This window comes from Pyxicephalus adspersus, chromosome 11 (genome assembly GCF_032062135.1).
Source record: "Pyxicephalus adspersus chromosome 11, UCB_Pads_2.0, whole genome shotgun sequence".
Classification (NCBI taxonomy): domain Eukaryota; kingdom Metazoa; phylum Chordata; class Amphibia; order Anura; family Pyxicephalidae; genus Pyxicephalus; species Pyxicephalus adspersus.
The window spans coordinates 10,563,902-10,576,279 of NC_092868.1; the positions used below are offsets into that span (position 1 = coordinate 10,563,902).

Here is a 12,378-nt window from a genome sequence, read left to right on the forward strand (position 1 = left end):
ACTCATAGTGATGTCACAGCCCAGTAGACAGCGGATAGGCTAAACTCATAGTGATGTCACAGCCCTGTAGACAGCGGATAGGCTAAACTCATAGTGATGTCACAGCCCTGTAGACAATGTATAGGTTTTACTCCAAGTAATGTCACTGCCCTGTAGTAAATATATAAGCTTAATCCATAGTGATGTCACTGCTCTGTAGTTAGTGGATAGGCTTAACCCATAGTGATGTCACAGCCCTGTAGACAGGGGATAGGCTAAACTCATAGTGATGTCACAGACCTGTAGACAATGTATAGGTTTCACTCTAAGTGATGTCACTGCCCTGTAGTAATTGTATAAGCTTAACCCATAGTGATGTCACTGCTCTGTAGTTAGTAGATAGGCTTAACCCATAGTGATGTCACAGCCCTCTAGTCAATTGATAGGTTAAACTCATAGTGATGTCACAGCTCTGTGGTAAATGGATAGGCTTCACACTCAGTGATATCACTGCCCTGTAGTCAGTGGATAGGCTTAACCCATAGTGTTGTCACTGCCCTCTGGTCAATCGATAGGCTAAACTCATAGTGATGAGGTATAATGAGTTAAAAATAGTTAATGGATAACCTGCTTACCGAGAGATGCCAGTGGTCTATAATAAATAGATATGTTATATGATGTTACTGATTGCTAATGAATGGAAAGGTTGCATACTGAGTGGTGTCACTGGTCTCTTGCCATATTAATTCTTAGCGATATAATGGTCTATAGAAAAGAAGCTGCTAGCATTCTCAGCAAATAAATTAAATTCTTTCAAGCTTTTGAAGTAACCTCTAACACCCAAATTAGAAGTCAATTTTCCAAATAAAAGGTGCACACCTCTTCAACATCAAAAGCAAAAACACTCTTACTGATCTATGTTCCCATTGACTGATCAAAGCAAGGAGCTGACAGGTTGCTGGGAGTTTCAGCACTCTGTGGTTATCATTAGGACAAGCCTTATAATTTCCATATATACATTCATAATGTGCAGAATCAGATAGGTTTCCTACAATGCCATGTGCAGAAATGAACCAGTGAACCGATTCACATATGGAGCAACAGAACTTACCCAGTTCAAAGGAGACACTGTTTGGAATAGGGACACGCAAAACCTAAGAGGGGGGAAAACAGAAATTTTCTTTGTCATTATAGGAGTTCATGGCAATTCCTGTTCAGCTGAGATCTGCAGACATTCAGGAATGTTGAGTCACTCATCAACAATGCTGTAATAGCTATACCCTGTGGCTGCTGGTTGCTCTCAGACATTCGAGGAGTTGTACGGGAAAAAGAGCACCCAGTAGGACCTTTTAACTTCTATCCCCCTTTTGCCTAGTGGTATGGTGAACAATTTAAGTGTCTATATGCACATACAGCAAGCGTCAGCATACGTCTTATTCACTACAGTAAGATTGCTGCTATTCCAGGTGGCTCCCAGCTGCATCCTCCAACCGCAGGTGCTTTATCCCAGAAGGAATCTACCTTCCTTGGAGCAAAGAGTGTGTAGGCCACACAAGAGCAATTCCCATGTTAATGCATCTAAACTTCCTATTAGGAGTGGAGACTGACAGGAGGTGGGAAATACAAAGTAGCCACACACTAAAGTGCCCTTTTTTGCCAATTAAAAAAGTTTTAATTGTTCATAGCAGAAAACAGCTCCCGCTGGACTCAAACCTCTTGGCGTGTTTTCCCTCATTAGGTCTTTATTTATAGAGGCCTTTAAGGTTAGTCCCTAATGGGATGAAAGGCATTCCCGCTCAGCCTGGGCATTCACAGCAAGTGACAGGAAGCCATGGGTCCACTGGAACAATACCATTTTAAAAATGCACTCCAAGGGAAATGTGAAGAATTTTGGGCAACACAGATTGTTGAGTATGGGAAATGCAGAAGTGCAAACTACATTGTGTAACTTTCAACTTGTCATTCATGCTGGTTCCCTGACTGTGGATCAGACTGCAGTCTGAACGTTTGCCAATGTACATACAACTTTGTTAATATATAATGGAGGAACTGGGAATTCCCATTTTATGTTCTAACCCTTGTCAGGTTTTTATTGCTGTCTATCTCCATGCTAGAGAAAATTATCCCACTATACCTTCTGGTGTACCTTGGAAAGCATTGGAAACTCAAACTGTAAAGCTAAGACCAGAACAGGAAGCACTGCAAACTTTCTAATAGAGACACCTATTACGATAACCATTGAAGAAGGAATCTCCCCTTACTTTAGATTGACTGCTACAAACTTCCTGCAGTGCCATTGGGATAACTGAAAGAGAATCTCCCAGCAGGAGCGACATAAAGTATAAAAAATGGGTTTGAAAGGGACACTGTTGGCCTATTCAATCCTTAATGGAGGGTGTCTTTGCAAATTAAAATGTATTATACTTGCCTCCCCTGCAGCCTCCTATAATTTTACTCCATGCAAAACCTGTACCCTTAATATCTTCAGCTTTTGGCACATCTGGGAGTGTTGGGTGCTTGTATCTTTTAAGCAGGCTGTGGTACCCCTATGACTCTACAGGGTACAGCAGCAGAATATAAGGTCAGAGGAAACCTCTGAAAACAGCATGAAGAAGGACACAAGCATCTCACACTTCCGGGGTTGGATAGAAGTAGCAGGATAGGAGACACTTTTGCTAAGATGTGCCATTAAGTTTTTTTTTGGGTGGTGACAGTATAGCTGTAGCCATTCCTTACTCATAGAACAACATAGACCACATTGACATGAACTTCGCAGTTTGTTACTCACTGCTCCTTTCATGAGGAACGTGTTGTAGAAATCCATAAAAAGCTTTTTTCCCTCTTTCGCTGTGAGGTTTCTCAGGATCTCCACGTGCAGATAGCAAAGCTACAGAAATACAGGAGAACAGATATTAGACTGGAAGAAGTGCATTCCATCTCAGGTCAATTCCTAACACAGGCATTCAACAGTGGTCCTGCAAATGTCACACCTAAAGTATTTGTCAACTGCATGTGGATCAACTTCAGCACCAAAGTCACAGCATAACTTTCCAGGAATGATGATATGTTATTGCCTTGTACACATGGCTCCCTTTTAGCTTCGTTTGGTTTTTGTTAGCTAATGTGTTCAATCCTGAACCAAATCCATTACAGGTTTTTTGCTAAGTTTACTGATAAGTGTATTCTCTCCAGTCTTGGAGAGCTTTATTAAATCAGGCCTAATGAATGGATATGTTAAACACAATAGGGCTATTCCAATGTTTGAATTATCCATCCCAAAATACATAAACATATCTCTGTTATGTACTGTGGGCTGGATCGCCCTAGTTCTCCCATGATAATCGCTTTTTCAATCGTGGAGAGCTTTAATAAATGAGACCCATCAAATTGACTGTCTAGCTGCGGGGGTCTAGCAAGATTTAGAGAGGAGTATTCCAGCAATTACATCTGTGCAAAGGGACTTTCAGGGATAGCAAGGGGATTTCTGCAGTGCTAGATTATTGGTCCCTCGCACTTGGAAATTAAGCTGGTGGATTTGGGGTATATATATGTCTTTGGGTAATGATAAAAAATGCAGAATACAGGCTAGAAGGGGGTGTGTGGAAAGAGTGGCAGGTAAGTTAATAAGTTAAGATGAGCAATAAATGCTGTCCTCCCGGAGCGAAGGCAAATCTCCCCAGCAGCAACACAGACAGTTCTTACCTTTCTCTATCTAATGCTAAAATAAAATTAGGGTACCTAGCAATGACTGCTTAACCTAAATTAAAAATGTCTCTTGAATATCACACTGGCTAATTTTGTCTAAATCTAAATAACAAACCAGTAAACAAATTCAAAAGGGAAAAGTAATGAACAACCTTTGGCTGCTGTTGTTAAATTATGTGTAAACCAAAAAGAATATTTAAATCATTTATGGGCAAGAATAAATATGTTAGAATAAATATGTTATAAAACAAAAAAAAACAATCACATTTAAAATTGTATTTTATATTTATACATATAATAATAACAATGGCCATTGGAGTTTCATATTTGCCAAACTTTGGTGGTATTCCCCTATAGGTTTCTCATATAATCATTCAATTGCATGATTGTTGGAATAGTGGTAAAGAGACAGACAATAGACATTAAGAAGCAGCCAGACACACCTTGTATTATGGAGCTGACCCTCTGAGAGCAGTAGGAAATGAAGAGAGACAAATAAATGCACAATTTACAGACAAGAAATACAAGACTCAGATGTGTAGTACTTCTCCTATCCTGTTCTGTCTGGGAAAATTCATAAAATTCCCAGCTTTATATACAACAAAGAATGGGATACATGATGTGTGCTAATATAATACCTGTAGAGTAATGTTTATAGTGATAGGATATAAATCACAATAAATTAACATGTTCCAATGACTTAAAACAAAATTAAAACATGTATATGTGAAATAACTTTCAGAAAACTTTGCTAAATCCAATTCATTAGGGGTCAATCAGAAAAATTCCTCTTACATCAGTGGCCAGTGAGAACAATCCCCCCTTTTAGTAGTGGTCAAAACGCCACCCATACCGGCAGCTATAATGTAAATGTCCTACAAATGGCTCTGCCAAATGGCATTGGACCCAGAGACATACTGGCATCATCCATAAGCCTCGGTTGAAGGAACCCCATGTGTGCATATATCAATGCTCTTTACACCCCGACAGCCCCCATTTTCACAGACATAGTACAGATAAGCAGCTGCTATCTTGTTAGGGTCTTACCACTGGGCTGGGGTCAAACTGTAGTACAACATGGTGCAGGAACACCATAATATAAGCTGGGTGCTCTTTTACCAGCTCAATGCTCTGGAAATAACTGTTTTGGTCATCAACATTCTGCAAAGACAAAAAGAAGAGAAAAATAAATGCAACTAATGTAACAATCTTTTGAAAATCACATTACCAATTTTAATTTTACTTTCCCAGCCGCACCCTCATAGCCTGTGAATTGCTCATTGCTCAAAAAACCTCTGGCAACTATTGGAGGAAACCTAGGGAACCCTGGTTGATACACAATGATATATACAGAAATGCAAAACCTTTGGCAGGTAGAAGCCTCCTATTCCCTTTTCATCAATATATTTAGAAATTTGCTTGGAGTTTAGGTTTAATCCACCTATATCTATATGCATTCTTCCAATGTGAAAATTAGATTTTACCATAAAAGCTCTAAAAATACACACTTAATAAATATTATTCTTCTATTGAAAATGAAGGATGCAAACTCTGATAAAGGAAAAAATAGAAAAAAAAATGCAAACACTGACCGGCTCAATATCATTCTCAAAGTCTTCATCCTCCGCTCCAATGATGGTGGGGCCAGACATGGAGTGGGAGCCCTGTGTAGAGAAGAAAAACGATATTTTTTCCTTTATAGTACAAAATTTATAATAAAGTGGACCAATACACGAGGCCGTGCTCACATGGAATTGTTGCGATGCAATTTTGATCAGTAATAGAATAGCTGATATACTTACCTGACTTCTGCTCCAGGTTGCAATCATGTTGCAAACCCTTGACTTTTGCTCACAAATTCTCAGGATTGGATAACCTTTAAGCATTTCCTTTCATAAATATTACATGAACAAATACCTAGGTATTAATGTGAGATTGAAGACCACCACTGCAGCATTTACTAAATAACGTGAACCTCACCTGGCATTGATAACATTTTTGTAAAGGGCACCTGAACTCCTTACTTTCCTGCACTTCCTTGCAGCTCTTTGCTCCTAAGTACCAGTGGCTTGGGAAATCGGTAACATCACTCCACCAGTCATGTAACAGTGCTCAGGTTAAGTGTATGGCTGCAAAATCTGGGCATTACAGGGGAGCAAGTCAAATTCTACCCCTTAGTGCTTGGTATTTTCATTTGCTATGGAGGAGTAAGGATTTGCAAAGAAGTTTGGGAAGGGCGGGGTTGTAAACTTAGCCAGTGCACCCAAAATGGTCATGGTAGGGAGCAAGGACCTACTCAATTTGATAGATTATGGAATATTTAACTAGGTCTACTTAAACAGCAGGTAACCTAAGGAAAACTGCTGTTTAAACAGCTTTTGTAAAACAATGGAAACACTTATGGATAGAATCCACAGAATCCAAATGTTGTCTTGTGTTCTGCTATATGCCAAAACCAATTTAGACCCTTTTTTAGTCATAACAAAGTAACTCAACCCCCTATAAGACCACTACTCTACTCATCTGTTCCAGCTATGCAAAATACCCTAAGCTTCCAAATATAGGGTCAGTTGAGAACAATGTATGTCATCCCACATCAATGAACATGAGAATATAAAGGTGTCAATGTAAACTGAAGAGGAATTTTGTAACCTCTAGGCAAATTGGTTCCCAATACTGCTGATCCACACTGATCAGGCAAAACATTAAAACCATCTGTCTAATACTGTATAGGTTTTCTTTGTGACACCAAAACAGCTCCGATCATGTGCTGTGGTATATGGCACCACAATTTAGGCAATGATACCTTTGGGTCACACTGCCTCTGCCAGCCTGCCTCCACCCCATAAAGTACCCTGCTGCTATCTCTTGCTTAAATATACAACACACACCTGGCAATTTATGTGCTAGAGAAAATGTGATTTAACAAGCTGGCCATCATCTTCGATTGGCCCTTTTGGACTAGCCTTCTTCTCAATGTGCATCAATGACCCTTGGGTGCCCGGAAACCTTCCACCGCTTGACTACAGAGAACCAGTGCTCAACTCCAAATTTTTTTTAAGCTGGGTGGGAAGAAATTGTAGGCGGGTGGAAGCCCCTGAATTGTGACCCAACTTATCAGTAGCCACCCAAAAACATCTGGGTGGTTGACGAAAAGTGACGGGTGGTGTGCCCAGCTAAAAGGGGCTGGGGAGAACACTGGAGAACCATGACCAAAAATTTACTTATAGTCTCTTTTGGGAGATATGGTAAAGGGTAACAATCCTGAAGCTGTTTTGTCACAAATAGGGTTGGTTGTGACTTTCATCCATAAAGTAGTGTTCAGGACTGACCTTTTCTATCTGATATCTATGAACAAGTAGGCAACACCTGCCTGGCCTGCTAAACATCTGTCAGATATGACCAGTTGTCCTACAACTTAGGTCTCCATCCCTGGAATTTGTTTGTCTGCAGGATGAATGGTTCACTATTTTCTTGTATGACCATAACAACCAGTCAGATCCGCCATGTCATTCTTCTTTGCTTAAAGGGAGAATAAAAGGAAATTTCTGATTGACTGTTTCAACCAATCTAGACTGAGAATTTTTCTCTAAAACACAGCGAAAAAGTAAAGCCAATTTAGCTTTGCCTAGCAACTAATCCTAGCAATATTAGATTTGCATGCTAGATACCAGTGGTATTGAAATCTACAGATCTTGCTGTAAAAACTGATAAAAGAAAACCATGAACGGAAAAACACGTCATAGAATGCTGTACTGTTGACAGCATTTGCCATGGATGGACAGATATACAAACTACATCATGTTGGTAGAACATAACCAAACTCACCCCATAATGACCGTCTTCTTGATCCATTCTAATGGTCTAGGTGTTCAGGAACCCCAGGAGGGACCTGGAAGACACAAAGAGTAGACACAATATTTAAGTGTTATAAAAAAAAGAACTTCCTGATCTCTTTCAGCTACAACCACAGGTGAAATTGTGTGATTATACAGTTCCAGATACTAAAAACCATCAGCCGTTCATTGTAAAACAATATGTAGCATGTGAATAAAACTGCTGGACTAATCTTACAAGACTTTCTTGTAAGTTCTGGTTCTTTATTAGTTACAGTCCATTAAGGATGGTCATCTAATAAATGTCTTGTAGCTAACGAACTTCCTAGAATGTAGAAATGTCAATGGCCACAGGGTCAAAGCCAACATGTTCTATTCTATACTTTGCGCAACAGCACCTGATGAAAAATCTCTCAAATGCAGCATTCATCAGTCCTATTACACACGTGCAATATTTGTTGTTGTAATCCTTTCCAACGATTAACGAGTGCACGATGCATGAACGAGTGCTGTACAGCACCGTTCTGCTCTATGGAGAGGGGAAGGGGAAAACGATGGAGCGGCACCCCACTGTGCTCTCTCCCCTTCACATTAGGATCGTTTGTTGTCCATCGTCCGTGGATCCACCAGGACGGTCGTTCGGACGATAGACGGCGAGCGCTGTACACATGCCAGATTCTCTTCCAATATCGGCCCTGAGCCGATTATCGAACGAGAACCATTGCATGTGTGTACCCAGCCTTAGACTGAGACCATGCCCCTTTAATTCTCTTTCCCATCTTGATAGGAACATACATGTCACACAAAATATACCTTCTGATTTAGTTTGATCTATAACCATGTAATAATATGAAAACATCAACAACTACAGGTTTCTCTAAAGGCCTATTGGTATCCTTTTTTTTCTAATGGCTTAAAATGGCTTGCTACAAAATAAAAGCATTGCCAAGGTGAATGGTAGGTGCATTGTGCAACATGTGTGAATCCAGCCTAAAGTATGCAAAGTGTTCTTTTGAAAATCATTTTTGGAAAGAAAAGGGTAAATCCTCAATCTGTTTTTTACTGCTATCCATGTCTCTGCTAAGGAGATTTACCCCTACTCGTGCTCTGGGAGACCACTGTCCCCAGTAAAGAAAGTGATACATTCAATTGGGAGATTCCATCTGTCCCCAACCACAAAGTCTACCCCAACCACAAACACATTCAGAAAAGGCGATTATTAAGTGTGCTATGTTTTGGACTTTGGGAGACCATTGTCTCTGGTATAGGAAGTGATAAGCAAATCTAATTGGGAGCTTCCATCTGTCCCAAGGTTTACCCCATCCACAACCACATTTGGAAGAGACCTTTTTAAATGCAATTTGCCTGGCTGTCAACCTCTGATGTCAAAGTTTCTAATGCACATAATGTGTGGATAAAGGTTTTTATTTGGCTTTCTTGATTAGTATACTTCTTTAGGGCCAGGCACCTAAAAAATACTAAAGCCTGGGAATAAATAACATATATCATATTATAAGTGTAGAGTAAAAAAAAGTAACTATTAAAACTCTCCATACATAAGAAGAGCACCTATACTAATATTTCCTGTTGTCACAAAACCCAACTAAGATTCTGGGAATCTGTCCCCTGAGGTCCGCTGAAAAATTTCCAGGCGCGTTTGTCTCCTGGTCCCACCCCTGAAGCTCTCACCGATTCCTCTCCTACCCCCACAGCATTATTGCAGGCGAGTATACACTGTATTTAGTTTATTATTCATTAAGTGCACCAGGGTCACGTAAACCTCAAACAATTTAGAAGGTGCCTCATAATTCCTGTAAATGTCAGAGAAGTACCCAGAATAAAGTATTTATAAGTAAGGTACAGCAAGTGATCCATTATCGGTGACAAGTTAAAAAATAACACAGAGGTGTTAATCTGACCCCTGCTGCCCACAATGTACCTAAGGCAAAAAATACAGACGGGTTGGATAGGGGAGAGAGGTGATGAGTGAGCAGAATAATGGACTGTGAAAGAGACAGGACAAGAATTCCAGGTATGCAAGAGACAAATCTCCCCTCCCCGCCATCTCCATACACCTCTCATAGTCCCAGTGCTCCCAGCAATGGTGGCACTGACAGGGAAAGAGGAGGCAGGGGCAGCCATTCTCCTCCTCGCCCCCAAGGCACTTGCAGAATCCCAGCTGCTGTTTTCTGCAGGAGGGAATATGGAATGTGCTGTATAATCCTTATCTCCAGTACAGACATCCTTCCCTGTGTAAATTTATGTCGTGCCAACATCCCATTTGTGATTTTACCCTCCTACATGCACCTCCACACCAACTATAAACTAATAAAAACAATGTGAACCCAAATCACTAAAACTTCATAAAACCTTTAACATGTGAATATAATTTCAGATGTTGTCAACTTTTTAAACTAGCATGGAGTGAGTGCAGGTAGACTGGAAGTGACTAATAGAGACTCTGAGATGGCAAAAAAGGGTGAAAAAAGGAAAACCAGTATTTTGTTGGGAAAAAATGCAATTGCTTTTGATACACGGACCTTCAACAAATAAATCCTTCTGATTTAGAACTATTTTATGAGGCTGACATTTTGGTTTGGTAAACAGATCTTCAGTTGCTGTGTACAGGTTGTACCCCCGTAAGTCACCAATAGCATGTTTACCACATGTTATTGAAGATTTTTACGCATCTGTATGTGTTTTGAAGCAAAGTAGAAGAGGATGCGTGAAAACAAGATTCAACATTGTATGTCAACCCACATCAATGGACAGGAGGATACAAAGGTGTCAATGTAAACTGAAGAGGAATTTGGTAACCTCTAGGCAAGTTTGTTCTCATTACTGTTGTTATCTACACTGATCAGCCAAAAATGTGTTTCTTTAATGATTTTTTAAAACTTTTTTTTAGGAGAGGTCAGCTCCCCTCATGTGTTTACTGCCATGGAGCTATCTGGGATACTTGTGTTACTTATCCCAGGAGGCTGTGGGCTGCTCCATCTGCGTATGCCCAAGGTTGGGCATGCATCATTAAGGGGCTTTCCTCCAAAAATAAAAGTGCTCAATTTCAGGCATGCACAATGACATTGGCTCTTGTTTTTTTAACATTTGGAGGAAGACATGTCACCTAATCTCGTGTCTGCACAGCAAGAGATCGGGTGATGTGAGGAAGAACAAAATAAAAAAAGAAGATGGCGGTGTTGGACAGAACAGCCAGCCCCAGAAAGAAAAAGGAAGCCGAGAAAGCACAGGACTCACTGGGCTTGAGGGCTTTTCACAGGTAAAGTGACTTTTTTTTTTAAATTCAAGTTCAGCTTAAAACTACTTGTCCAATGTAGTAAAGGTTGTCCTTGCAATACCAAAACACCTTTGACCCATCAGAGAATGGCCTCAATAAGTCATCTAAGAATGTGCCGTAGTACTTGGCACCACAATTCAGGCTTTAGGTCTCGGTCCCACTGCCCCAGCCAGCCTGCCTTCTCCCCATAGAGCATCCTGCTGCTATCTCTTGCCCAGGTATACAACACACATTAAGCCATTCACGTGATCTATAAAAAATGTAAATTAACAAGCCAGCCATCTTCTTGCTCTGTGGTCCAAAACTGGTATGTGCCCATTTTAGACACTTTTGGTGTTAGACTCGGGTCAGCATGGGCATTCTGATTGGTATGTGACTACCTAATCCCATCTGAAGCAAGTGGCAAAGCGCTGTGTGTTCTGACACCTTACTCTTATGGCCACAAAATGACAAATACTAATAGCATGGAGTTTGTATCATCCTTGTGGGAGAGGCACTGATGTGAATGGGTACATGCACGCAGTAAAGCATTGTATAATATTTCCATTCTATATAAACAAAAGACATAAAACATTGTCTGAACTCATAGCTCTATGGAGGAGGAAAAAAATTCTGAATATCTCAGAACGAGATAAACAAACTAGTAAAAGACATACATTACATCGAGCTTTATCACATGACCGAGGAGTGAAATCCACGCTCTGTCTCTTCTCTTCCCACTTAGAATGAGAACATGTATTGCAGTTATACAAGATGAGGGTCATAAAAAAAAATTCTGCACAAACCTACCTTACCTAATAAAAAGGATTCTCGTGTTCCAAGGTCAGTGTTTCCCCCAGCCCCTTTCAGCTGGGCACACCACCCAGCACTTTTCAGGAATCACCCGGCTATTTTTTGGTGGTTACTGATGGGTTGGGTCACAATACAGGGGCTGCCACCCACCTACCATTTCTTCCCACCAAGCTTGAAAATTTTCTGGGTTCAACACTGAAGGTGCACAATTAAAGCAATACTTTCCATTCCCCAATCATGTAAATATAGCGGCAGCTTCATCATTAATTCATGTCTTTCAAATGCAGATTTTCTTTCCCCAGAATGTGGATAAAACACCACTAGTATTATTATGCAAAATTTGACTTCTAGAGTCCCAAATTTTGGCAAGCACTTCAGAACAAACACTTGTCTGATATCATACCTCTCAACTTCTGGAGATATAGAAGAGGAACACTTTTTATCTCAAAGTATGCAGGCAAATAATATGTTCCTGCCACTAACACATTTTGCAAACTTTTAAAAACAAACAGGCAAAAAATGTTCTGCTAAACCAGTAAATGCTTTTTTTATCATTTTGTTTCCTTTGTTTTAGGTTTTTAAAACATTAAATGGAATAACTGTCATATGCAACTCCTATTTAATGTACAGCACTGGTAATATGTTGGTGCTATATAAATACTGTGTATTAATTATTATTACTAATTAATAATAATAATAATAATAATAATAATAATATTAATAATAATAAACAGGATTTAAATAGTGCAAACATATTACACAGTGCTGTAC

At 39.9% G+C, this 12,378-nt stretch overlaps 1 protein-coding gene across 4 annotated transcripts in view; it reads right to left on the minus strand.

Moving 5' to 3' along the window:
- The window catches only part of ARHGEF1 (Rho guanine nucleotide exchange factor 1), a 69,746-nt gene that overhangs the window by 35,737 nt on the left and 21,631 nt on the right, over positions 1-12,378 (minus strand). For all 4 annotated transcript variants that reach the window (XM_072426682.1, XM_072426683.1, XM_072426680.1 and 1 more), the window contains exons 2-6: positions 7,513-7,576; positions 5,277-5,348; positions 4,732-4,845; positions 2,768-2,866; positions 1,091-1,133 (exon numbers count right to left, since the gene is read on the minus strand). In XM_072426682.1, the coding sequence (XP_072282783.1) occupies positions 1,091-1,133; positions 2,768-2,866; positions 4,732-4,845; positions 5,277-5,348; positions 7,513-7,539 (355 nt within the window). In that variant the 5' untranslated portion in view covers positions 7,540-7,576. The remainder of the gene's footprint in view (positions 1-1,090; positions 1,134-2,767; positions 2,867-4,731; positions 4,846-5,276; positions 5,349-7,512; positions 7,577-12,378) is intronic.